Source organism: Protomyces lactucae-debilis, assembly GCF_002105105.1.
Source record: "Protomyces lactucae-debilis strain 12-1054 chromosome Unknown BCR37scaffold_11, whole genome shotgun sequence".
In the NCBI taxonomy this organism is placed as follows: Eukaryota; Fungi; Ascomycota; class Taphrinomycetes; order Taphrinales; family Protomycetaceae; genus Protomyces; species Protomyces lactucae-debilis.
In genome coordinates this window covers 237,165-262,581 of record NW_024468003.1, presented here as the reverse complement: position 1 = coordinate 262,581, position 25,417 = coordinate 237,165, and the positions used below count along the sequence as shown (strand labels likewise).

Genomic DNA, 25,417 nt, shown 5'->3' with positions numbered 1-25,417 from the left:
TGCGGTGTGTCACGTGACTTTCTCGAATGACTCTTGCTGGCTGAGGCTGAATGGCTCACTGGCTCTGCTCTGGCGCGTCTTTGTTGCTTTGTTGGTGAGCGCGCATTGAAACACGGAGAGCGACCGCGTAGACACAACCACGCCCTAGACAAAGTGCTGTCTCATAGATGACAGACTTGCTAGATTGAATGCTGCAGCTGCAAGATCACGCTTAGCTTGAATTCCTAATACTCAATTGACCATGGAGGTTCTCCCTGCTGCTCTACCGTCAATGGAAGGCAACGATGCAGGAAATGCTCTGACACTCTCTCCGCAAGCCCTCGCAGACCATGTCACCCTTCTGCTTACAGCTGCCATGGGTGCTACAAGCACAGACACTGCATTCCTACGCACCAGTGTCGCGCAATCGCGCCTGGAACGCTTCGTGAATGATGCTGCATGTCTTGTGCTCTTCGTCAGGAAGGACGAAGAACCAGGTGATGGTATGGTCCATTTATTGACGCCTTTGAGCTGACTGCGTAGAAAGGCCTAAAGCGCATTATGCGATTGATCACGTCTACCAACCGACTCCGAATACAATCGCCTCCCTAGCGCTCATCAAGCTGGTGTCGCAGCTGGACGCGCAAATACCTCTTGAAAGGCAAGTGCAGATCATCAACTTGCCAGGTCACAGTGCAGAGCAGTCATCTGGTGCATACGAAGCACTGCATAGCCTGATCAAGCTCGCCATTGCCCCCTACTTTGACACATTTGCACAAGCTCAGCAACCAGCAAGCCAGACCGCCAAGACAGGTAGGAACTACTCGAACGAAGTATTATGCTGACATCAGGTATACCAAATACACGCAAAAAGATTGCTGAGCTCGAACTTAGTCTGCTGCATCTACAACAAAACACAGAAATCCCTCGGATTGTTCTGGTCCCGCATCCGACTATACAAAAACTCGTCAATGATGCAACGGCACGACAAGCTAGACCTTCAGTTGCTGACCTTGATCAAGATGCGCTGCAAGATGCTCATTTTCTCAATGCTGTTCAAGCGACAGTCAGCACATGGAAGCGCCAAATTCACCAAGTCACGAGTAAAGAGCGAGATCCTAGTCATGGGACTGCAAGTCAAGAAATAAGTTTCTGGCTGAGTCTAGACGAAGTTCTCGCAGACATTCAACGTCAGCTTGAATCTCCAGCTGTGGTCTTGACAACTGAGGTACTTCAAGCGGGCCGTCGCTTCGGAGCAGCGCTCAACGTCGCGGCAGACACGGGCATTCGCGACGCAAGAGACCAAGTTTGGCAATATACGCAGCTCATGCGAGACTTTCCCTTGGACGAGCTCCTTTCGGCAACCAGTCTTGTGCGCACTTCTGAAGCTGTTGCTCATATCCTCAACCATCTGAGCAAGAAACTTCGCACTGTGGCTTATCCCATCAGTCGTGCACTACCCCTCGTCGAGGCAATCAGCGGCGATTTGACTCAACAGCTACACAACTTGCTCAAGAGCAGCCAACTTATGACTTTGGACTTGCCAGCATTCCAGCTCGTCATGGAAGAAGTAGAGGAAGTGTTTGCCACCTGGGACGATCGCCTCAAGGAGTTTCAAGATACAGCAAGAGACATGTTGCGCAAGCGAGGGGAGAAATTCACCGCTGTCAAGACTGCTTCTCGACATGCCAAGATTCAAGAGCGACTGGCATATCTCAAGGCTTTCCGCTTATCTCATGAACAGTTGCAGGCCACAATGATGCGTATCACGTCACAAAGCAAAGTCAGGGGCCAACTTGATCCGGCTGTAGGCAAGTTTGGACATGCAGATGCTACAGCTGAAGTCAGCGAAGCTTTCCAGCAATTGAAGGATGTGGATGTTCTGGATGTCACACCGTCTGGTACAGAGCTCTGGATTGCCGCCGAGGCGCGCTACAATGAACGCATCGCTCGTGTTGAGAATGCTATCATCAGCCAGCTACGAGAGCGATTAGGTGGTGCTCGAAATGCCAATGAGATGTTTCGTGTCTTTACAAAGTTCAGCGCGCTGCTTGTCCGTCCTAAGATCCGAGGTGCTGTCCAGGAATACCAGAAACAACTCCTCGAGCAAGTCAAGGGAGATATCGCGCAACTTCACGAGAGGTTCAACAAGAGATATATTGGTTCAGACTTGCAGCGCATGGACCAGCTACGAGATTTGCCGTTGGTCTGTGGCACTATCACATGGACGCGCCAGCTGAATCATCAGTTGGACATGTACATGTCAAAAGTTGAGACGGTGCTCGGGGAAGGCTGGCACATGTATGCTGATGGAGAGAAACTTCAAGCTGAAAGTGCTCATCTACGAAAGCAACTCGATACGCGATCAATCTTCGATGCTTGGCTCAAGGACGTCCAAGCAAAGGAGATCAAGCTACGCGGCGCCCTTGTTCGCATCTCACGGAATCGTGCAGCTGGAAACAAGCCCGAGCTGACGGTGAACTTCGATTCCCACATCATCACGCTTTTCAAGGAGGTCCGGAACTTGCTATGGCTAGGTTTTCAAGTATCGCACTCAATCATATCCGCTGCCAAAGATGCGCAGCGACTGTACCCCTACGCAGTTTCGCTTGTTGAAACCATCAAGACCATCTCGCAGACCGCAGACAAGATTGACGCCGTGCCTGATCTAGAAATGTTGCTGGCCCAAGATCAAGTAAGAACACAGCATCTTCTTGAGCAAGGCTTTCCTCTTCAATGGGAAAATTTCGTCGGCCTCGTGAGTGTCGACGGTGTCGGGCTTGAGACGCACCTGCGAGAATCTCGCCATATTCAGTTTGTCAAGGACTTGGCCAGCAGTGCATCATCCCTGCAGGCTAACACTGAACTGCTGGTCGGGCTCGGTGATGATATAAGAATGCACCGCAATGCACTCAAAAGTTGCGAGTACGGCAGTTCGTCGTTTCGAAGGCACTTGAGCGGTCTCCAAATGTTGGTGGATCAGCTCAACCGCGGCGGTTTCTCCAACATTGTCTACTGGGTAGAGGATTTGAACGCTTCACTTGAAGAAGTGCTCGGGGAACGTTTGCACAGGGCGATAGAGGCATGGCTCGACTCTGCCCGAAGTGGTCGCTTTGCTCGCAGCGACAAACTCTTGCTTGATATTCACCTCAATGATCAGTCTATCTGCGTGACGCCACCCCTTGCTCGTATACAGACATTTTGGCAAGAAGATTTCCAAAATATGGCACTCACGGTATGCAAGCAAAAGCGAATCCGTGCTGCTGCTGCTGGTGCGACTGGCAACACTTCTGCAGACGCCCAGTCGTGCTTTGATTCTCTTATGTTTCAAATTGTGTCGCCAGCCTTGCCCGCTGCGCGCGAGACGTTGGCAGAGATGCTCGCAAAGCTCCAGGAATATGTCGACAACTGGCTTGGCTTCCAGTCCCTGTGGGACCTGCAACCACAGGCGGTTTATGAAATGTTAGGTGACGACCTTGCAAAATGGTTGCAACTCCTCAATGAATTGCGCAAGTCTCGCACAACCTTCGATACATCGTCCACTGCCACCGAAATAAGTGGCGTCACTGTGCAATATGGTCAAGTGCAAGCTCGCGTCAACGCAAAGTTTGATGCGTGGCAAAAGCTCATTAATGCAGAGTTCGCCAACCAAGTTGCGATTCAGATGCAATACAACTATGAAGGTCTGGCTCAAATGCGAGAAGAGCTAGAGAAGCAAACTATGGACACATCAAGCACCGCAGCCGCCGTCGAATTCGTCATTGCCGTGCAGCGATGCAAGCGTCAATTACCGGCGTGGCAAATTCAAATGGACCATCTTAACTCTGGTGAAAAAATCCTAAAGAGACAAAGATACCAGTTCCCGAGCAATTGGCTGCAGCACAGCCAGGTCGAGTCTGAATGGGTGGCGCTTCAAGACATACATGAACGACGCAGCCTGCAGGGAGAAGAGCACGCTGATTCTTTACGTACTAAGCTCAAAGTTGAAGATGGCCTACTTCAGACCAGACTAGCCGCGAGCATTGCTGATTGGATCGATCAGAAGCCTGTCGGGGGCGACTCCCACCCCGAAGACACTCTGAAGCTTCTTCAAGCGCATAAGCTCAAGCTGAAGCAGTTGTCAAAAGAGCTTGACGACATTGAAAAGGCAAAAGAAGCCTTGAATCTTCCAACGAAGAAGCACACTGAGTTGGCTGCTGCACTTGGCGAAGTCGAGGACTTGCAGTCCGTCTGGGCGGCTACATCGTCTATCTGGGTCGGCATCAATGAACTTCGTGAGACTCTCTGGGCTGCCGTGGTGCCACGCAAGGTGCGCTCTGCCCTTGAGGCCCTGGTGGCGCTCATGAAGGACATGCCAAGCAAAATGCGACAGTATGCCGCTTACGAGCATGTCCAGAGCGTTCTTAAGCAGCACCTCAAGACTTTTCCTCTGCTCGTTGAGATGAAGGCTGACGCTGTTCGTGATCGGCATTGGACTCGGCTGTACAAAGAACTCAGGCCGACAGACCACCTTCATAACCCCACTCTGACTCTTGGCGATGTGTGGTCCCTGAGACTTTCAGCGAACGACAAGATCATACGCTCAGTTCTAATTGATGCTCAGGGCGAACTGGCGCTTGAAGAGTTCTTGCTCAAAGTCAAAGAAGCATGGACCTCTCAGGTATTGGAGCTCATCAACTATCAAAACAAGTGTCGACTTATCAAGGGCTGGGACGAGCTTTTGGCGAAGTGCAGTGAGCACCTGACTTCCCTTCAGGCCATGGCGCAGAGTGCTTACTACAAGCACTTTGAAGAGGAGGCCAGGCTTTGGGAAGATAAGCTCAATCGTCTTCACGTCTTATTTGACGTCTGGGTGGACGTGCAACGTCAGTGGGTCTATCTCGAAGGTATTTTTGCAAACAATGCCGACATTCAAAGACTGCTTCCAACAGAATCTTCTCGTTTTCAAAACATCAACAGTGAGTTCATGGCCATCATGAAAAAGGTGTCAAAATCACCGCTTGCGCTTGAAGTTCTGAATATTCCAGGTGCCCTGACATCCATGGAGCGACTTGCGGATCTGCTACAGAAAATTCAAAAGGCTCTTGGAGAATATCTGGAACGCGAGAGAGCACAGTTTCCCAGATTCTACTTTGTTGGCGATGAAGATCTTTTGGAAATACTTGGTAACTCCAAAGACTTGATTCGTGTGCAGAAGCATCTGAAAAAGATGTTTGCAGGCATCAACTCGCTCTTACTGGATGATACGAACCAGAATATCGTCGGCTTTTTCTCGAAAGAAGGAGAACACGTTGAGCTCATCGAGCCAGTCTCTACGGAAAGTAAGATCAATGAATGGCTTCTCAGCCTAGAAAATGCGATGAAAGCAGCTTTGGCCCAATCACTGCGGGTTGCTCTGCCAACGTGCACAGATCTCGCACGCTCCTTCAAACTTGACACATTGGAGGTTCTGTTAAAGGACACTCCTTGTCAGGTCCTTGTGCTAGCTTTCCAGTGCGAATGGACTACATCTGTTGAGACGGCTCTAGCCAGCGAAGGCTCTTTGGCCAAGCTATGGACAGAGCGGGGTGCGCTACTTGATGCTTTGGCGAATACTGTGCTGACAGACCTTCCTTCTATCCATCGAGCAAAAGCTGAGGCTTTGATCACCACTCTTGTTCATCAACGCGATTGCATCGCTGCGTTGATCAGTGCAGCTGTTTGCGATAGTCAAGACTTCAGATGGCTTGGCAATATGCGATTTTATACGCATGGTGAACATGACAAGAAAGTCACAGTCAATATGGCAAATGCGGAGTTTGACTATGGTTTCGAATACATCGGTTTGCCCGACAGATTGGTTCAGACCCCGTTGACAGATCGCTGTTTCTTGACCCTGACGCAAGCCTTAGAGCAAGGTCTTGGAGGCTCTCCCTTTGGCCCTGCCGGTACAGGAAAGACAGAGTCTGTCAAGTCGCTAGGCGTTCAGCTTGGTAGATTTGTGCTCGTCTTCTGCTGCGATGACACATTCGATTATCAAGCGATGGGCCGCATCTTCCTCGGATTGTGCCAGGTCGGTGCGTGGGGTTGCTTTGACGAATTCAATCGACTTGAAGAACGCATTTTGTCTGCTGTGTCCCAACAGATTCAAACTATCCAGACCGGCCTGCATGAGAGCACAAGCACTACGGCGCCCATTGTTTCATTACTGGGACGCAGTGTCAGCTTGAACCCATCCACAGGCATATTTATCACCATGAATCCTGGCTATGCCGGTCGTTCAAATCTGCCAGACAATCTCAAAAAGCTCTTCAGAAGTGTCGCCATGACGCATCCAGACCGCAAGTTGATCGCCCAAGTCACCTTCTTCGCTCAAGGCTTTTCAAGTGCTGTGGACTTGGCTGGTAGGATCGTACCCTTCTTTGTTGCTTGCGCTGAGCGAATGTCTGAGCAACCCCATTACGATTTTGGGTTGCGTGCTCTCAAGAGTGTCCTTACTACTTGTGGTCAAATCAAACGTCAAAAGGTGCTCAACTCTGATGCCGCAACAGTAAGTATAGACGCCAATTGGGAGGCAGAACTTGTTCTGCAGAGCTTGAAAGCGACAATCAATCCAAAGATGGTCGGTTCTGATGCCCAATTGCTAAACACAATTTCTGAGGAAGTCTTCCCTGGCACGCAAGTCATAAGTGAAGACTTTACCGCGCTACGCCAGGCGATCGACGAGAGCGCAAAAACATTGCATCTGGTGACGACTAGCGCATGGGAAGACAAAATTGTACAGATACATCAGATCCAAACCATTCACCACGGATTTATGTTAGTTGGTCCTGCGGCGACTAGCAAAACGAAGTCGTTGGAAGTGTTGAAGCATGCACTGGAAAAAACTGACGGCATTGAGACCATCATTTACAAGATTGATGCCAAGGTCATGTCAAAAGAAGAGCTCTACGGCCGGCTTGATATCACCACCCGGGAATGGTCAGACGGACTCTTCACGAGCATTCTTCGCAAGATTGTTGACAATTTGCGTGGAGAGGATTCACGCCGTTACTGGATTGTCTTTGACGGAGACATTGACCCTATTTGGGTGGAGAACATGAATAGTATGCTGGATGACAACAAGATCTTGACCTTGCCGACGGGCGAACGCTTGTCCTTGCCAAATAATGTTCGCATCGTGTTCGAAGTCGATACACTCAAGCATGCGACTCCAGCAACCGTTTCCAGATGTGGCATGGTGTATTTCGACTCCAATCACGTCACGGTTAGTATGCAATGGCAAGGTTTCACAATGTCGTTGCAAAGATCGCACGAAACGCTTCTAGATGAGGAACGCAGTGCTAAGCAACGTGCACGACAGATCGTTGCCGATCAGTTGAGCGATCCTGCAATGCTGCCTCGTGTCGAGTCATTCTTGGAGTACGCACTGGAGGTACCACACATCATGGAGTTCACCCAAGCGCGAGCTCTACAGAATTTGTTTGGTCTCCTGCACTCCGTAATCGACGATCTCGCAAATTGGGATGTGGCACACGCCGACTTTCCCCTTACTGCCGAGCAAGGGTCTGCATATACTGAGAAGCAGTGCATTCTCGCCTTCCTCTGGAGTTTCGGTGGCGACTGCGCATTACAGAGTAGGCAGTTGCTTGCACAAAAGCTTATCAGTCTCTTTCCCCATGTCTTGCTTCCAAACTCGTGCAACATGGTTGATCTCAAAGTCACCATGCCAGATGGAACGTGGGCTCCTTGGTCGCAAGAAGTCAGGCAAACTGAGGTTGAGCCGACAGCTGTTGCGCAGCCTGACCTGGTCATCCCGACCACCGACACGGTACGCAATGAAGACAGGCTCTACAGTTGGCTCTCTCAACGCCAGCCCGTCATCCTGTGTGGTCCACCAGGCTCAGGAAAGACCATGTCCCTGACCAAAGCGCTTAATAAGCTACCCCACTGCGAGCAGATAGGCCTCAATTTCTCAAGCGCATCGGCCCCAGATCTTCTTCAGCGGACACTTGAACAGTATTGCAAATACACTAAGTCTACGAAGGGTGTCGTTATGCAGCCGAGAAATGAAGGTCAATGGCTCGTCATGTTTTGCGACGAAATCAACCTTCCTGCACAAGACACATACGGCTCGCAACGCATCATTGGTTTTCTGCGCCAGCTTGTTGAGCAGAATGGATTCTGGCGACAGCAAGACCAAGCTTGGGTGTCGCTGGAGCGCATTCAGTTTGTGGGTGCTTGCAATCCTCCGACGGACGTTGGTCGCACCCCTTTCAGTCAGCGATTCCTCCGACACGCTCCTGTGTTGATGGTCGACTATCCAGAAAGCGAATCTCTGACACAGATTTATGGCACCTTTGTCCGAGCGGTTCTGAAATTCGTTCCTGCACTCAAAGGGTATGCTGATGCGCTGACTGCCGCTATGATTGATGTTTTTGACAACTCAAGGACTCAGTTCACTGCACAGAAGCAAGCGCACTATATCTACAGTCCCAGAGAGCTTTCTCGCTGGATCCGTGGCATCGCTGAGACTCTGAAGTCAGCCGAGCAGATGGAATTATCTGGTTTGGTGCGCATCTGGGCTCACGAGGCACTGCGACTATTTTCAGATCGTCTGGTCAATCAGCAAGATCGAGATTGGACCACGCGGATGGTAATGCAGGTTGCTCAGCAACATTTCCCCAACATCGATGAAACAAATGCTCTTGAGCAACCTATGCTGTACTCAAATTGGCTGTCAAAAGACTATCGACCGGTCGGCGCCGACGAGATGCGATTCTATATAAAAGCCAGACTCAAGACTTTTTGTGAAGAAGAAGTCGATACATCCCTAGTACTGTACGACGACGCTATCGATCATGTCCTTCGCATCGATCGCGTTTTCCGGCAACCTCAAGGCCATCTCATCCTCATCGGTCTCAGCGGATCAGGCAAGGTACGCTAATCGAAGTATTGTCGAGCTCAAGCTAATCTGCAGACTACGCTCGCGCGATTCGTCGCATGGATGAACGGCATGAAGACGTTCCAAATCAAGGTTCATGGCAAGTATACAGCAGAGGACTTCGATGATGATCTTCGGCATGTGCTTCGACGGTGTGGCACAGGAGGCGAGAAGATTTGTTTCATCCTCAACGAGTCCAATATGCTCGAGTCTGGCTTCTTGGAGCGCATGAACACCTTGCTAGCCAATGCCAACGTGCCTGGTCTTTTCGAAAACGACGAATACGCCACGCTGATGACCTCTTGCAAACAAGCATCTCAGCGCGAAGGACTGTTGCTAGATTCGCAAGAAGAACTTTACAATTGGTTTACCCAGCAAGTCTCTCGCAACTTGCATGTTGTGTTTACAATGAACCCTCCAGACAATCTATCTGCAGCCGCAGCAACCTCTCCTGCGCTTTTCAACCGTTGCGTCTTGAATTGGTTCGGAGGATGGTCTCCTGCAACACTGTTTCAGGTGGCTTACAATTTGTCAGGTAGTCTAGACCTCGACCAACCGAACTACACACTTCCTTCGACTGCACAGGCTATTTCCAATATTGCGCTGCCGCAAGACTCGCGCCGACATGCCGTTGTCAATGCGTTAGGGGCTTTCCATCTTCACGTCACTGAAGTGAATGCCGATGCATCTGCCAAGGCATCCATTACGCCACGACACTTCCTTGATTTGGTCCATCAGCTCATTGCACTCCATGATGAAGAACGACAGGCATTAGAGGATTCACAGCGCCATCTTAACCTCGGTCTTCAAAAGCTTCAGAGCACAGTCACTCAAGTAGCGCAGCTCAAACGCTCCCTGGCGTCCAAGCAGAGCGAGTTGACGGAGAAGAATGCACTTGCCAATGAAAAGCTTCAGCGTATGGTGGCAGATCAGCAAGAAGCTGAGCAGAAGAAGATTGCTTCATTGGAGATCCAAGAGTCACTTGCGATACAGGACAAAGAAATTAATGAGAGGCGACAAGTGGTTCTGGGTGACCTCGCCCTTGCAGAGCCTGCAGTCATCGAGGCCCAGAAATCTGTCAGCAACATCAAGAAGCAGCAATTGACTGAGGTACGGTCTATGAACAATCCCCCTGAAGCTGTCAAGTTAGCCATGGAGGCGGTCTGTACCTTGCTTGGCCATCATGTGGACACTTGGAAAGCCGTTCAAGGCGTCATTCGCCGCGACGATTTCATCTCGAGCATTGTGCGTTATGACAATGAGACACAGATGACCCCTCAATTGCGCCGCACGATGCGCCTCGATTACATGGACCAGGCCGCGTTTCAATACGAGAATGTCAACAGAGCGAGCAAAGCCTGTGGTCCGCTGGTTCAGTGGGTGACAGCGCAAGTGAGCTACTCGGAAATCTTGGACCAAGTCGGCCCTTTGAGGGACGAAGTTGCGACATTGGAGAAGGATGCCATCTTGACTCGCAAAAAGGTGGCTATGATGATGCAGATGATCCGAGAGCTTGAAGAAAGTATCGCACAGTACAAGGAAGAGTATGCTGCTCTCATCAGCGAAGTACAAGCCATCAAGACGCAGATGGCGCAGGTCGAACATAAGGTGCAGCGCAGTGTCACCTTGCTCGACAGTCTAGCTTCTGAGCAAGCACGATGGTCGGCCAGCAGCGCAAAATTCCAGCAAAATCTGCAGACGCTCCTCGGCAATGCGATGCTCTCTGCCGCTATGCTTGCCTATGCTGGTTTCTACGATCACACGAGAAGACAGGAGCTGATGAATGGATGGCAGACTATCTTGGAGCAGCACGGTATTGCCTACCAGCAAGACAAGTGCGTATCTGATATGCTGGTGACACCTGAAGAGCGACTCGCTTGGGAAGCGGATGGGCTCCCGCCAGATTCACTCTGTGTTGAAAATGCTCTCATCATCAAGCGCGCGCAACGCTACCCGCTGATCATTGATCCGTCGAGCCAAGCCTTGGCATATCTGGTCAATTCTCACAAGTCGAGAAAATTGGTTGTCACTAGTTTTATGGATGACTCGTTCATCAAACAGCTCGAGACTTGTATACGCTTTGGCAGTGCAATCTTGATCCGAGATGCAGAGAAGATGGATCCAATCATCAATAAGCTACTGAACAAGGAGTATCAGCGAACGGGTGGTCGAACTTTGGTCGAGCTTGGCAAGCAAGATGTTGACATTTCGCCATCCTTCAAGCTATACCTGTCTACGCGCGATCCAAGCGCTTCCTTTGCACCAGACATCAGTAGCAAGGTGACCTTGGTGAACTTTACCATTACAAAGGCTTCACTAAAGAGTCAATCACTCGACAAGATTTTGCTCCGTGAGAAGCCAGATGTTGAAGCACGACGATTGGAGATGGTCAAATCACAAGGCGAATACCAGGCTTTACTGCGTCGCCTCGAGCAAGATCTTCTTCGTGCACTAAACGAATCAAGGGGAAACATCCTGGATGATGAGGTTATCATTGACACATTGGAGAGGCTCAAGCGTGAAGCAGGGGACATTGCCCAAAAGATTGCCGAAGCGGATGGAGTTATGGAAGAGCTGGCTACTGTGGCCAATGAGTATGCTCCAGCTGCTGAGACTTGCTGTCTCATCTTTGCTGTGCTGGAGCAGTTTGCTGCATTGAATCACTTCTATCAGTTTTCGCTGCAGTATTTCGAGGACATGCTCCGAACTGTCTTGGCAGAACTGGGGCCGACTGGTCAGCCACCTGCTGAACGGACCAAGGAAATTCAGAAGGCACTCTACAAGCTTGCCTATCAGCGCGTCCGCCAGTCGCTGTTGCATAAGGACCACCTGTGCTTGGCATTGACTTTCGCTTTGGTTTCTCGAGAGCATGATAGTCTCGCAGTCAGTGATTTGTTATCGATCGATGAAGGCACTGGCAAGCTCCTAAGAACAGCAGAAGAAGCAACCCGTGTGCTACAGCAGTCAGTGTCGTCAAAACACCTCTCACGACTGGCTCAAGAAATCATGGAACGCGAGCAGATTGGTGATTTGTTGACATCTTCCGATGCAGATGGCAGAATGTCGACCTACGCTCAAGAGGGTGAGGAGCTTCCACTGCTAGTCCTCATCAAACGCCTCAGACCTGACCTTTGGTTGGTCGCTGCAAACAAAATGGCTTTGTCTAGCCTTGGTGAAGATTCTGGCTCTATTACAATTAGCCTCAACACGACAGTCCAGCAGGTAAGCGCCACAACGCCCATTATGCTTACTTCAGTGGCTGGCTATGATGCTTCATTCAAGGTCGAGCAGCTGATTCAGCAAGAAAGCGTGCCTTGCGCTTCCATTGCAATGGGTTCACCGGAAAGTATCACGCTTGCGGAACGTGCCCTCACGAGTGCTTCTGCATCAGGCTCCTGGGTGTTGCTCAAAAATGTTCATCTTGCTGCAGAATGGCTTTCGCAGTTGGAAAAGCGCGTGCATGCCTTGACGGCTCATAAGCGCTTTCGATTGTTTTTGACAACAGAGGCGAGTCCGCATGTACCAACGAGTCTTATTCGCAATGCGCGTGTCGTCATGTCTGAACCACCTCCGGGACTTCGAGCCAGTATGCTTGCATCGTTGAAGAGTGTTGCCAGGAACAATCGAGCAATGCAGCCTCCGACAGAACGTGTACGCTTGTACGTATTGCTGGCTTGGTTACATGGCATCATTCAGGAACGTCTCAAATTTGGGAGTTTGGGATGGTCGAAGGGCTATGAGTTCAATGATGCGGACTTTGAGGCTGGTGTGCATGTGATCGATGCTTGGTTGCAGCGTGTTGCTGCTGGGCGTGGTAATATCGCGCCTGACAAGATTCCATGGCTGGCGCTGCAGCGCATTCTATCAGAGTCTGTATATGGCGGAAGGATTGATGAGTTGACTGATCAAGAGCAGCTCACCAAGATGGTGCAGCACTTTTTCTCAGCGCGGGCGTTTGACCTTGACTTTTCGCTGGTGGAGGGCGATTCCGTGCAGTTGCCAGAGACTAGTCAGCTCGATGAATTCCTGAGGTGGATCAGTATTCGCTTGCCAGAGAAGGAACCGCCAACGTGGCTTGGTCTACAAAGCGATGCAGAGTGCTATATGCTAGCAGAAGCGGGTGTTCTTGTGCTCAAGCAGGTGTCGCAGGTGATGGATGGGCTGGTGTAGACGATTGAGCTCGTTCCTGAGTAGAGAAGTTGTGTCCATCTGAATGCCGAGATTTTGACGTCACCATCTCCAGGCTCAGTTAAGAGCTCATGCTGCGACGAGTGTCTCCGGTTACTGCCCATATCAGCAAGATGTCGTCGAAAGAAGCAATCACCAACTGGGCCTCCAAGGTAAGATTCTTTATTGTTCCGGGACTAATGCTGACTATGCAGGATGGTCAATTTCGTCGCCAGCAATCCAAGTTTAGGAATGCCGTTTCGAACGAGCAAGGCAGTCGATTCCCCGTGGAGAAGGACCGTTACCACCTGTACGTCTCTTATGCATGCCCATGGGCTCATCGAACACTGATTGTTCGTGCACTCAAGGGATTAGAGGAGATCATTCCCGTTAGTGTCGTGCACTATGAGATGTTGGAGAAGGGTTGGCGATTCGTTGAGGAAGGCGAGACCGTGAATGGTGCAACGAAGGATCACTTGTATGGGTTGAGTCATTTGCGAGACTTGTACTTCAAGGCCGATAAGGAGTATGACCAGAGATTCACAGTGCCTGTTCTTTGGGACAAAAAGCAAGAGACGATCGTCAACAATGAGTCTTCTGAGATTATGAGACTCTTCAACTCTGCATTTGATGAGTTGCTCGATGGAGAGCAGAAGAAGTTGAACTTGTTGCCTGAAGCACTCCTCAAGGATATCGATGAGATCAACGCTTGGGTCTACGATGGTATCAACAATGGTGTTTACAAGACTGGTTTTGCCACCACACAAGATGCCTATGAGAGCAACTTGATCGCCCTCTTTGATGCCCTCAACCGTGTCGAGACGCTGCTTGCAGAGTCCAAGGGCGCTTACTTGCTCGGCGACCAATTAACAGAAGCAGACATTCGTCTCTACGTCACCATTGTCCGTTTCGACCCAGTATACGTACAGCACTTCAAGTGCAACTTGGGTAACATCCGTCACAACTACCCTCACATCAACAAGTGGCTCAAGAATCTGTACTGGAATAATCCTGCATTCAAGACAACCACAGAATTTGAGCACATCAAGAAGCACTATAATCTGTCGCACAAGCAGATTTCTCCCTACAGCTTGTATGTGTTGGGACCTTTGCCACACGTTGAGCCTGAGGATGATGGTGAGGTGATTCTCAAGATTGGTAATGTTACGTTGAACAACTTGAATCCTGCGGGCGAGGGCAACGACAAGCGACACGTCTTGAAGCACCAAGAGCCAAGCGCTTGATACTTCAGATTATCCAAGTCAGATATCTACATACCATAAACTGAACAAGGTATATTCAAGAAATAAACACTAAAAATGTCCTTATGCACACGCTTCGTTACAGATGATTCAACGGGTCCCGCCGTCTGACGGTAATGCCTGGTAAGGTCGTACCCAGTCCCGCATGCTCATGATCGCTTCCTAATCCCTCCAAGCCAGCTTGATACCGCGCATGTTGCAGTTCAAGTGATATTTGTTCTTCCTCGAGATCCCACCAGTCTGCCTTTTTCGTCTTTTTCGCAGCACCAGGAGCAGCGTGATGAGAGCCAGAGGATGGCTCTGCAGGATGAATTGTACTCTCTGCAGTCGTGGGTGTTGTCCCTTGTGTTTCCGCTGATGACGGTACACTCATGCGCTTCTCATCATCCACCGAAGGAATCCTTGACGGTCGCCAAGCACGCATCTGCCACCATCTCGCAGGCTGTTGCTTCCCCCATGCCTCTTCTTGATCTACAGCGTTTTGCTGTTGCTGCATACATTGTCGCTGTACAGCACGTTGAGTGCGCCAACGTTCTCGTGACATGAAGCGTAGCGATCTCCATGGTTTTTCCGTCCGTGCATACACACACACGTCAATGAAACCATGCAGCGGTATAACAAATGCCGAAATACTCGCAAGTGCCATGACGGGTCCTTGCACGTATTTATCAGAATACTGCGTCATGTGGTAACAAAATGGAATGAGCCACATGAGGAAGTAGACGACTGGGTAGATGAAGAGATGTTTGAGTTGTTTCACAACAACGGCACGTTGTCTGTTCATAGGCACTTGAGCGGCTTCTTGAACAGATACTTCACCGGTTGTGTGGTGTGTGCCAAGAGATGCACTACGACCGGATCCATAACGGCTTTGTGAGAAACTATCACCTGTCGCAGTGGGTATTTTTTCCAATGTTGCACCACTTGGTGTGATGGGATGACCGAGGCCTTGTACACCACTTCTAAATTTACGTGGTTTATCACCATGCAAACTCAGGACGGAGGGTCTGCGTGATTCGAGTTGTGGTGGGAGGGAGATGGAAATGACGGATTGCCTGCGTGGTGGCAAGTCCACAGGCATCTCTGATCCGTTCTCTGACATTTTCGGTAATGTCGAAGGTGGGAAGGGTAGACTATCACGACGATGCTCAAAGGCCGTTGCTGAAGAAGGCGTGATGGAGGAGGTGGGTGAGCATTCTGCGTCTTGCTCCAGGAATTGATGTGTTTTGAGTTCAGCAACGACGGGTTTCCCTTGCATTTGTGAAGGCGCTTGCTCATAATAATCCGATGAGACTTGTGAGAGTTCTTGGCTTGAGAGACCGCCTTCTTCTTCATTGAAGAGGTCTGAGAAGGATTTGAACTTGCGCTTGACGTAGATGTAGATGGAGATGTAGAGACAGAGGAGGAAGAGCAAGATGACATATCTCGGGGCCCAACTGAGGGCGATGCGCCAGTAAAATGGACGAATGGGGAGGTAACACCAGGATGTACTGGACTTGTACGCGCCATCTGGGTTCAAAAAGGCAAGGGATGCCATGAGTAGGCCCCAAACTCCCCATAGCACAAAGAGCGAGTGACGCCAGCGATAGAGGCCTTCGCCTGAACTCAACTTGCCTCGACCGGGCGCAAAGATGCAGAGTGCCGTGTGGATGGCAATGACCAAGATGGCAAAGTCTGTTGATTCGATGAAGGTTGCATTGAGAAAGCCGAACGCTGTGCAGACTGCCTGTGAGGTTTCGCCTGCGTGCAAGACGATGGCGGGATAGATGAGTTCGACGATTGCTTTGAGGAGGTCTGAGATGATGAGGAGCATGACGAGCTGGTGGCGGAAGGTCTTGTTGCGGAGCTGTATGAACCAGTAGGTCATGAGGAGGCCTGCGAGGACGGAGAGGGATGCGGATCCTATGGCGAGGCAGCGTATGATGTCCTTTTCATGGTTGGTGAATTGGATGCGCAAGGGTGCCATGGGTTGTGTGGTTGGCTATAGCATGGACAGTCGATACAATACAGATAGTATACAGATAGATAGTAGATAGTATATATAGTATATGGTATACTTGATGATGTTGTTGCCTGTTCGCATCAGGCCGCAGATCTTGGCTGCATCCACTCTCGACCGGTCTAGACAGGCTGGACTACATACTGGTATAGCACAGGATATATATATGTATGCAAGTTAGACAAGCATGCTAGGCTGCTCTCTGCTATTTCTTCTTCCTACTCTCTTCATCTCCTGCAGTATACTCATGCTCACACTCATACTCTGCTCATACTCTGCTATTGTGCTCGGATCTTTCTCCCAAAGCGGCAAGCGAGAAGGCGACACGGACACCCCGCACACAGCAGTCACATCTACGCAAAGAACACAACCAGCATGCACACAGACATCACCGCAGCTGCATTATTAGCAAGGGCCTTCCTTAAACAAAAAAAGCATACCCAGGATTACGGCATTGCGCTTTTGCCGCGTGTTGATCTTATTCAGCAACACATTCATCCCCGGGATCTTCTGTGAACTCGCCTGGATACGCTGCCCAATGTTCTGCAGGCTCACTCGCTGCATATTGAACTCATCCCGTGTCGCAAACGCTTGCCTGTACCGTCAGCTCTTTTCCATATCGTTGTGTGCTGGATGCACGTACGCAAGGACAGAATCCGCCATACTGTGGGAATGCTCAATTCGATCGCGCTCCTGCAGCATAGCACCTTCTTCACCAGCAGCATTCCCCTTGAACTTGCGAATATCCTCATTCACATTCCCCAGCAAGTTGCGACGATCAGCCGCTTCCTGTTTCTGCTGCAGCACACGTCGCGCTTCTACTTCATGTTCTTGTAGAATTTCAGCGTGTCGCTCAAGATGCATCGCTTTATTGCCAGGCTTCGATTGTTGCTCAAGACACGCCGTGAGTTGTTGAAGCACCCCACGACGTTGTGTGAATTGTGCATCCACTTGTGCGCGCGTCGGTGCATCACTTGTTAAGAGCGTCTCTGTTTCATGTTCTAGTAGACGTAGCTCAGCGCGTAGTGTACCCCATGATTTAGACATCCCCTCGAGCACACACCCAGTCTTGCAAGTTTGAGAGCGAGCCGGGTGATGTATAAGGATTGATACAGTGATACTTGATGCTCAAGTCGTCGTCGTCGTCGCCAAGAATTTTGAAACTCCTTTGAACTTGACCTTCACATCATGGCCGACGAGAGGAAACGGCCTGCAGGTCTCGCTGCTGCGAAACGTGCCAAGAAGCCAAAACTGCCAACAACAGAGACAACCACCACAACCCTCGATGCCAGTGAAGCGACGGTTGGTTTACCTGCGGATCTAGCAGAAGATGATCATATTGGTGAATGTATCGCCTTATACAAGACTGCCGTCCTAGCAGGATCAAATCGTGGTCCAAGCTTATTAGGCGTTTCTGCTGCTTCGTGGCTCCCACTTGTTCGAGGGACCATACATGAAGCGGATCGGTTGCTAAGAAATGAAGATGCTGCGAAGCTGGTCTATACGAAAGCTTTCTTCATGGCGTATGCGAGTGCTTTGCTTGATTTGAGCGATACGGTCGATGATCTATCTGCCAAGGAAGGTGAAACATCACAAGACTACGTTCGTGCTGCTCAAGGACTTGTTGAACGAGGCCTCGAGGTGGAGCAGGGAGAGGATGACGAGTTGAAGGTACTGCAAGCACGTATCCAAGCGATGCAAGTCTATGAACGTGCAAGAATCTTGAATACGGATGCAAATACCTCCCAGGAACCTCGAGAGATTATCGGCCGAGTAGCGCAGATTTTGCTCGATAAAGAAGCCTCTGTCAAGTTTGATGTGGCCAAGTATGAAGAGACTGCGATACCAGATATCCTCACACGCTTGTGCAAAGCGCTCAGCTCAGAGCTCTTATTCTTGCTAGAGACAAATGACGATTTGGGCAATCAAAATCATGCAAGAGCTGAAGGTCAATTGGCGAATGAGTGCATTGACAAGATTCAAAAAGTCTATGAGGACGCTTTGATCGCGAGACCCGACAACCTTGATGCAGCATTTGGCGTTGCAACGTGCAACGAGCTGAGACAGTACTGCAAAGACTTGCTTGCTGAAACTGTCGATGACGAAGCGGACCGACAGTTCTGGCAAGCTCAACTAGAGACCTTGCAGAAGTTGCAACAAAGCGCAACAGAAACGATCAAGAACTCCGAGTCTGTGGTTGACCAAATCTCACAGGCGATAGATGTCGCATCTGATATGCTGAACTCCGACGAATAATTTATCTCTTGTCGTCCTTCTATGGCCACGACAAGTTCCCATCTAGGTCATCTATGACGCTAATAGACTAAATGAAAATGGAAGAGCTCGACATCTGGCTCTATCGAAAAATGACCGTCTTGGTGGTACCACCTTCAGTGGCATTCATCAGAATACGCCTCTCAGCAAACCACTTGACTGCGCGCGCCAGTGTAATACACTCCGTCGTACTACCCACCGTCGTCAATGCCTTGACATCATGTGTATGATCGACACGCTCAATGCCTTGCTCAATGATTGGCCCTTCATCTAAATCTGAAGTGACGAAATGTGCCGTTGCACCCACCAACTTCACACCACGATCGAATGCTTGGAAATACGGTTTTGCTCCCTTGAAGGAAGGCAAGAAGGAGTGATGAATGTTGATGGCTTTGCCAGACACACGTCGACACATTTCAGGGGACAGAATCTGCATGTAGCGTGCTAGCACGAGTAAATCGATTTTTTCCTGTTGATGCAGTTCCCAGATCCTGTCTTCTTGCTGTTGCTTCGACTCCTGTGTGATGGGCAGATGGTGGAAAGGGATATTGTAGCTTGCTGCAAGCTGATAAAAATCGCGATGATTCGAGACGATGCATGCAATATCAATGGGTAGTTGACCTGTGCTGTGGCGAAAGAGCAAGTCATTCAAACAATGACCAATCTTACTCACAAGAATCATGACGCGTGGCTTGACTTGTGCATCATGCAGCTGCCATGTCATATCAAAGCGATCCCCGACTTTTGACTCGACTGATTCGCGCATCGTTTGTAGTGTCGATGCATCTTGGTTTGGTAGGGAGTAGTGAACCCTCATAAAGAAGCGACCTGTGGAGGCGTCACCAAATTGAGCACTATCCAAGATATTGCCGCCCGTGAACTCGTTCGCAATGAGACCAGTCACTGCATGCACAATACCAGGTTGGTCCTTGCAAGAGAGTGTCAGGACGTAGTTTGGCTGTGTTTCACCTACAGTCTTTTGCTTCTTGATGGGAGAAGGAGGGTGTGCGACTGTTCGGTGTGGATCAAAGAGATTGCCTGAATCAGGGCCTGCTGCTGTATCGTTGCGAATAGCTCGTGTCAGCGAGAAACCCCTGGAAGTTTGTTTCAGCAGAGTCTTAGAAGATCTCACAGCAGGCAGCGCAAGCAGCCGAGACTTGAGCATGTTTGAGCAAGTAGCTACAGCAGCAAGCAGGCTTCAGAGCCCAGTCTTTGGAGCGAGTAGATGGGTGGGATGCTGCGTTTGTGCTTTCAATTTCAAGCCTTCAAAACTTTTTTTTTGTTTGCGACGACTGCATCTATAGCACCCAGCAAGATCGGCCGTCTGTAGCGCGCGGAGGACTGAATGTCCAACTGGCAGGCCCTACAAAGCCAGATGGAATCGAAGGGTACAAAGCGGAAGCGAGAAAGTACTCAAAAACCTGCATCAGAGCCACCTGTGCATACGACACCGAAGAAGAAACGCAGTACACCCAAAGATGCGTCGCATAAGAAGCCTATCAGTAAGGAGAAGGCAGTATTGACGCCAGAAGCGAATGTGGCGGCACCAGAGTTGAAATTGACAGCCATGGCAACGCTGGTCCAAGATTCACGGTCTGCCAAGATTGGCAAGTACCTCGCTCTCGATTGCGAGATGGTTGGAACGAATGCCCCGCCGATAGGACCGCGAGAGTCTTCGACACTGGCGCGGATCAGTATCACCAACTATCATGGTCATGTCATCTATGATACTTATGTTGGACCGCCAAAAGGGCATACAATTACAGATTACCGTACATGGGTCAGTGGCATCAAACCTCACCATCTATACAAAGCGCCTCCCTTTGAGGAAGTACAGGTACATGTCAAGGAACTCCTCAAAGGCCGTATACTAGTGGGTCATGCTCTTATCAATGACTTCAAAGCCCTCCAGTTCACACATCCAAAGCACATGGTACGGGATACATCGACCTTTTCACGGTTCAAAGAGTACGCCACGGGCCGCACGCCGAGTTTAAAGAAGGTCGCGCAGGAAGAACTTCGCATAGACATTCAAGGGCGCGAGCATAGTTCCGTGGAGGACGCAAGAGCATGCATGGCATTGTATCGCAAATACAAGGCCGAATTTGAAGAGAAGGCGAAGCAACGCGCTATGGGCTTGTAGCAGCAGGGACACCTGTTTTTCTAGACTTCTAGACCGGTTGCTTGTCACTGTATTAGATTCCACCGTGTAATGGCTGGCTCTTCTATGCTGCCATGCTCGTACGCCAGGACCCCTACACCTCCAGCATCAAGTTGAAGCCCGCGTGCATGACGAATGTCGAGCCTAATCCACCTTGCTCCTAGGCCACGCAGGATATGACCATCTGTTGTTAGCTCCATCAATAAAAGAGGTGTAATACGCGCAACAAAAAGAATGTCGGGCTTTTCCAGAGCCTCTTCTTCGTGCTCAAAGGACAGTTGGTGATGACGTGTGCGAACGAGATCAATCAGCTCATCGATCCTGTCAGATACTTGCTGAGGCGTCTCGCCGCCAGGTGCAGGATCAATCCAAGTTTCCCACTTGTCGTTGCCTGTAAGCTTCTTGATGTCAGACGTCTTCATGCCTTCAAATTCGCCATACTCGAATTCTCGCAAGAGTTCTGTCGTCTCGACAGGGACACTCTCTGGGAGGTCAAGCAACTTGAGCGTTTCTTGTGCCCTGAGACGAGGCGAGACGTAGACTTTTCTTAGCTTGCTTGGGTCAATGAGCTTGCCTGTGCCAAGCATTGTAGATGCAGAGCGTTGCACCAGAGTCCTGCCCTTTTCAGTAAGCGGCAGGTCTGTGAAGCTTGTTCGTTTGCCAATCTCTGACCACTCCGTCTGGCCATGACGGAGGATGAATACTTTTGGATTGACTGGACTAGTCTTGCTCTTCTTGTTGCCCGAGACAAGGCTCTTGCCGTCTGCAGATGCAGTTGCAACAGCGACAGGCTGGGCCTCGATACTTGCTTGCTGACCTTGTGGCACAGCTGTCACCGTCTCACCGTCAATCGGACAGCCCTGTCGAGGAGTCTCTACGATCATCCTGCGGTCTGCGATATGGGCCTCATTGCTGTAGAAAGTAGAATAGTTCTAGTCGTCTCATCTCGCAGCTCAATTTCTGCTCCTCCACTTTCTGCGGGGAAGTCCACTTAGTTCTACAGTTCTACTGCTACCCACACAAGTTTGTCTTACAAGGAAGCCTTCATCTCTACCCTCCTCGTCCTGCTTCCGTTCGCCTGACTATTGCAAGATAATCTATTTCTCCCGAGGATACCCAAATACGCAACCATGGTCCAAATCGTCTTCTACGGCTACGAAATGGCTCCCAACTGTCAAAAGGTCCTCTGTGCCCTCTCTCTCCTCCAAATTCCCTACGAATACGTCGAGATTCCACGTACATTGCCTCGACCAGACTTTGCAGAGATGAGCATTGATTACCGACGTACACCCCTCTTGTCCATCGAATCAGACATGTACTGCGATACGGCCATTATCATTGAGAAGCTGTGTGACATTGCTCTTCACGAGAAGACAGCTGGTGAAGATGTGGATGCTACAAATCACCGGGCATACGGGGAATTCTGCAACAGCGTCTTTCCCTTTGCTGTTGGACTGTTGCCTGTTGAAGGTGATGCCATGAACTCGCCAGAGTTTGTCAAGGACAGGCAGGAGCTGGTTGGCAGCGGTCGTCAGTTCTCCAAGGAAGCCTTCAAGCAGTCTCGACCTTCTGCATTGACGTATTTCACCAGCTACCTAAACATCATTACTCGCAACTTTCTCGATGGTGGCAAGAAGAAGTTCTTCCTTGGTGGCGAGAAGCCATCCATGGCAGATATCTACGTCTACAGCATTGTCGCCTGGGTCTTGTACGGCCACCGTGGCTGCGAGCCCGAAGTGACACGCGAAAAGTATGCAGAAGTGTATGCATGGTGCGACCGCGTCAGGCCCTTCACAACGCAGGGCAAACGCAAGGATATCACCTGGCAAGACGCCAAAGCCATCCTCACGCAGCCGCCAAAACACGAATACGCCAAATTCGTCAAGCACGATGAGGGCAATCCTTTTGGTTTGCAGCCTGGAACAAAGGTCTTTGTAGTGCCAACTGATACGGGCAAGACACATCCACAGATGGGAGAGCTGCTCAGTCTCAACAATGAGCAGTCGTGTGTGCGCAATGCTAGTGGACTTGTTATGCACTTCCCAAGGATTGGCTACCACGTACAGGCTGTATCCTCGTAGCTACTGCAGGGGCATCACCCACTCATTCAATTCAAGGTCCGGCTGCTACTGCTTTTGCTGTGGCCTTCTCGCGTGCTCGTTGATTACAAAACATTCAAGAGATAATGGTCCGTAATGCATGCATATGCCGACTCGCCTCATTAGCAACATCACCGTGATGTCTATCTTTGGCAACACTCCTTGCAGAATCCAGGCAGTTCAGTTCACTGGCTTGTCATGTCACGAATTGGGTCTGGAGAACTCCGGTCTAGAGCCTGAATACGCCAGAAAGATCCACTGCCGGACAGGGGTCAGCATACGGGGGTTTTGTGGAGTGATGAGAATAGATCCGATGAGGACATAAAAGGGCCGCCCTTGTCCTCATTTCCGGCACTCACACCTGTAAGTGCTTCAATACTGAAGCAAAGGAGCATTCTCAGACGTTGACAAGCATATCACCAACAACCATGGTCAACATCATCTTCTACGGCGATGAGTCGTCGTCTCCCAATTGCCAAAAGGTGCTCTGTACCCTTTCCCTCCTCCAGATTCCCTACAAATACGTCGTCACGCCTCGACCCGACTACGCCGAGCTCAGTATCGTTGATCGACGTACGCCCCTCTTGTCCATCGAGTCAGACATGTACTGCGACACGGCCATCATCGTTGATAAGCTGTGTGACATTGCATTGCACAAGAACACGGCTGGTGACGATGTAGATGCTACCAACCATCGAGCATACGGGGAGTTCTTCAAGAGCATCTATCCCTCTGCAGTGGAATTGATGCCTTTCGAGAACGACGCCATGGACTCGCCAGAGCCCGCCAAGGAAGTCTCAACGCGAGCCCGATCTGACGCATTAGCGAACTTTGCGAGCTACCTCAACATCATCAATCGTAATTTTCTCGATTGTGGCAAGAAGCTGTTTTTCCTTGGTGGTGAGAAGCCTTCCATGGCAGACATCTACGTGTACAGCATTGTCGCTTGGGTCTTGCATGGCCACCAGGACTGTGAGCTCGAGGTGATGTGCAACAAGTACGCAGAAGTGTATGCATGGTGCGACCGTGTTAGAGCTTTCACAATGCAGGGCATACGCGAGGACATCACTTGGGACTGCGCGAAAGCCTTTCTCACCAAGGAGTCAAGGATTGAATATGCCAGGTTTGTCAAACATGACAAGGCCAACGTGTTGGGTTTGCAGCCTGGAACGGACATTTTGGTGTCGCCAGCTGATACGGATAAGTCGCACTCACAGACTGGAGAGCTTCTCAGTCTCAATGATGAGCAGACGTGTTTGCGCAATGCCAGTGGACTTGTCATGCATTTCCCAAGGATTGGCTACCGTGTGCAGGCTTTCTGTTCGTAGACCCTTCTTTCGAGACTCTAAGGTTTCCCAAGAATAAATTCAAGACGCTCCCGCTGCTTTCGCTTCTGCTTCGGCCTTTTTGCGTGCCAAATAACGATCCTTTGCCGATGTGATGTCGGCATCCGTCTTTGTTCGTTTTGCTTGTTGCTGTAGAAGCGCTTCTTTACGAGATCGCTCCTCCATGTCTTGTCGTCGCGCTTCCTTGAGCTGCGCTGCGACTGCTCGTTCCTGTCGTTCCAGCTGCGCACGCCTCTGTTCTCGCTCTTTGCTTGACAACGAAGAACCAGTAGTATGCTGTCGTTCAGTTGCTTGATGCGTCGAGACTGCATCAGACTTGTTGGAGCGATTCAGTCCAGCTGCAAGCAGCTGTCGATGGTCCACAATCTCATTGTTGTCATTGACCACCACCTTGTGGCCAAGTTCAGCTTCAGCCTTCTTGGCCATTTCCAGTTCTGAGAAACGTTGACCTTCCGAAGCTTGTGCGTGATTTGATGCGGCGCGCCTTTCAGCATGCAGACTCGCCTCGACGGCTGCTTCATGCTTCTGCCTATCCTTGGCAAGCACTCCCGCGCTGAATGCGGTCAAGCCACCAGCTTGTCTGCGCAACGCTTGTTCAGCCTCTTCCTCTTGTCGTCTTTTCTGCAGCAATGCTTCTTGCTGCGCTCGATACGCGCTCGTGACGAACTGTTCCTTGTCGGCAAACATGTCCCCTTCCTGCTCCCTCTCCCGTTGCAACTTGACATCTTCTGCTTGCAATCTGTCGCGTTTACGCACTTCAGCCATGTGGAACAAGTCTTGCATGTACTTTGGCTTGCGCTCCCGCTTGTCTTGCTCTTTCGTCTTGGCTGCTTCTTGTTCATGCACTTTCATAGAATCGTAGACGCCATCATAGTCATACGCGACATCGTCCTCAGCAAGAACTGCTATCTTACGTAGTGATGATTGAGGAACAAGTGTTGTTCGTGGCGGCCGACTAGGCGGTGCAGGCGCATTCTCGTCATCGTCCGAGTCGTCGCAGAATGCAGAGGGTCGTTTCTGTGGTATCTGAGCGGATTCCGATTGCTTTTTGCGGATGTTGAGACCAGTCTTGAGCATTGCTGCATTGAGCTGGTAGAAACTGGGCCCGTCTAGATGTGACGATGCTCTCGCAGTTGTAGTCTTCGTCCTTTGTGCTCGTTGCGTTGTCACATCGTCATGCGCTGGTAGTCCTATTCGACGACCAATT

General features: G+C 50.3%; 11 protein-coding genes across 11 annotated transcripts; 6 read left to right on the top strand and 5 right to left on the bottom strand.

Annotated features, from left to right (window-relative positions):
* The first annotated feature begins 60 nt into the window (after positions 1–60).
* BCR37DRAFT_44115 (dynein heavy chain, cytosolic) lies at positions 61–13,153 on the top strand. Its single transcript, XM_040872302.1, has 4 exons — positions 61–482; positions 523–792; positions 831–8,896; positions 8,939–13,153. Exons 1-4 carry the CDS (start codon positions 242–244, stop codon positions 13,070–13,072), a joined length of 12,711 nt encoding a protein of 4,236 aa, XP_040724815.1. The 5' UTR covers positions 61–241; the 3' UTR covers positions 13,073–13,153.
* A 50-nt stretch (positions 13,154–13,203) lies between these two features.
* Positions 13,204–14,313, top strand: BCR37DRAFT_347971 (glutathione S-transferase; the record flags this gene model as incomplete). Its single annotated transcript, XM_040867806.1, has 2 exons — positions 13,204–13,242; positions 13,285–14,313. 2 exons carry the CDS (start codon positions 13,204–13,206, stop codon positions 14,311–14,313), a joined length of 1,068 nt encoding a protein of 355 aa, XP_040724814.1.
* A 97-nt stretch (positions 14,314–14,410) lies between these two features.
* On the bottom strand, positions 14,411–16,297 carry BCR37DRAFT_399027 (G protein-coupled glucose receptor regulating Gpa2-domain-containing protein; the record flags this gene model as incomplete). Its single annotated transcript, XM_040871767.1, has 1 exon — positions 14,411–16,297. The coding sequence occupies one exon, from the start codon at positions 16,295–16,297 to the stop codon at positions 14,411–14,413; it is 1,887 nt and encodes a 628-aa protein (XP_040724813.1).
* A 386-nt stretch (positions 16,298–16,683) lies between these two features.
* BCR37DRAFT_393299 (uncharacterized protein) lies at positions 16,684–17,377 on the bottom strand (the record flags this gene model as incomplete). The annotated part of the gene is made up of 3 exons (XM_040871285.1): positions 16,684–16,727; positions 16,771–16,925; positions 16,974–17,377. The coding sequence occupies 3 exons, from the start codon at positions 17,375–17,377 to the stop codon at positions 16,684–16,686; spliced, it is 603 nt and encodes a 200-aa protein (XP_040724812.1).
* On the top strand, positions 17,205–18,636 carry BCR37DRAFT_44058 (nuclear pore complex subunit Nro1-domain-containing protein). The gene has a single exon (XM_040872301.1). It carries the CDS (start codon positions 17,519–17,521, stop codon positions 18,584–18,586), a length of 1,068 nt encoding a protein of 355 aa, XP_040724811.1. The 5' UTR covers positions 17,205–17,518; the 3' UTR covers positions 18,587–18,636.
* On the bottom strand, positions 18,567–19,966 carry BCR37DRAFT_380337 (formyl transferase). The gene has a single exon (XM_040869466.1). It carries the CDS (start codon positions 19,767–19,769, stop codon positions 18,687–18,689), a length of 1,083 nt encoding a protein of 360 aa, XP_040724810.1. The 5' UTR covers positions 19,770–19,966; the 3' UTR covers positions 18,567–18,686.
* Positions 19,898–21,027, top strand: BCR37DRAFT_380336 (uncharacterized protein). The gene has a single exon (XM_040869465.1). The coding sequence runs from the start codon at positions 19,950–19,952 to the stop codon at positions 20,745–20,747; it is 798 nt and encodes a 265-aa protein (XP_040724809.1). The 5' UTR covers positions 19,898–19,949; the 3' UTR covers positions 20,748–21,027.
* On the bottom strand, positions 20,792–21,649 carry BCR37DRAFT_402851 (histidine phosphatase superfamily; the record flags this gene model as incomplete). The annotated part of the gene is made up of 3 exons (XM_040871942.1): positions 20,792–20,949; positions 20,986–21,528; positions 21,583–21,649. The coding sequence occupies 3 exons, from the start codon at positions 21,647–21,649 to the stop codon at positions 20,792–20,794; spliced, it is 768 nt and encodes a 255-aa protein (XP_040724808.1).
* Positions 21,650–21,745: 96 nt separating this feature from the next.
* Positions 21,746–23,069, top strand: BCR37DRAFT_43855 (uncharacterized protein). The gene has a single exon (XM_040872297.1). It carries the CDS (start codon positions 21,896–21,898, stop codon positions 22,844–22,846), a length of 951 nt encoding a protein of 316 aa, XP_040724807.1. The 5' UTR covers positions 21,746–21,895; the 3' UTR covers positions 22,847–23,069.
* BCR37DRAFT_43873 (uncharacterized protein) lies at positions 23,070–24,212 on the top strand. Its single transcript, XM_040872298.1, has one exon. The coding sequence runs from the start codon at positions 23,293–23,295 to the stop codon at positions 24,190–24,192; it is 900 nt and encodes a 299-aa protein (XP_040724806.1). The 5' UTR covers positions 23,070–23,292; the 3' UTR covers positions 24,193–24,212.
* Positions 24,213–24,231: 19 nt separating this feature from the next.
* Positions 24,232–25,287, bottom strand: BCR37DRAFT_393292 (coiled-coil domain-containing protein 55-domain containing protein; the record flags this gene model as incomplete). The annotated part of the gene is made up of 1 exon (XM_040871284.1): positions 24,232–25,287. The coding sequence occupies one exon, from the start codon at positions 25,285–25,287 to the stop codon at positions 24,232–24,234; it is 1,056 nt and encodes a 351-aa protein (XP_040724805.1).
* Between the last annotated feature and the right edge of the window lie 130 nt (positions 25,288–25,417).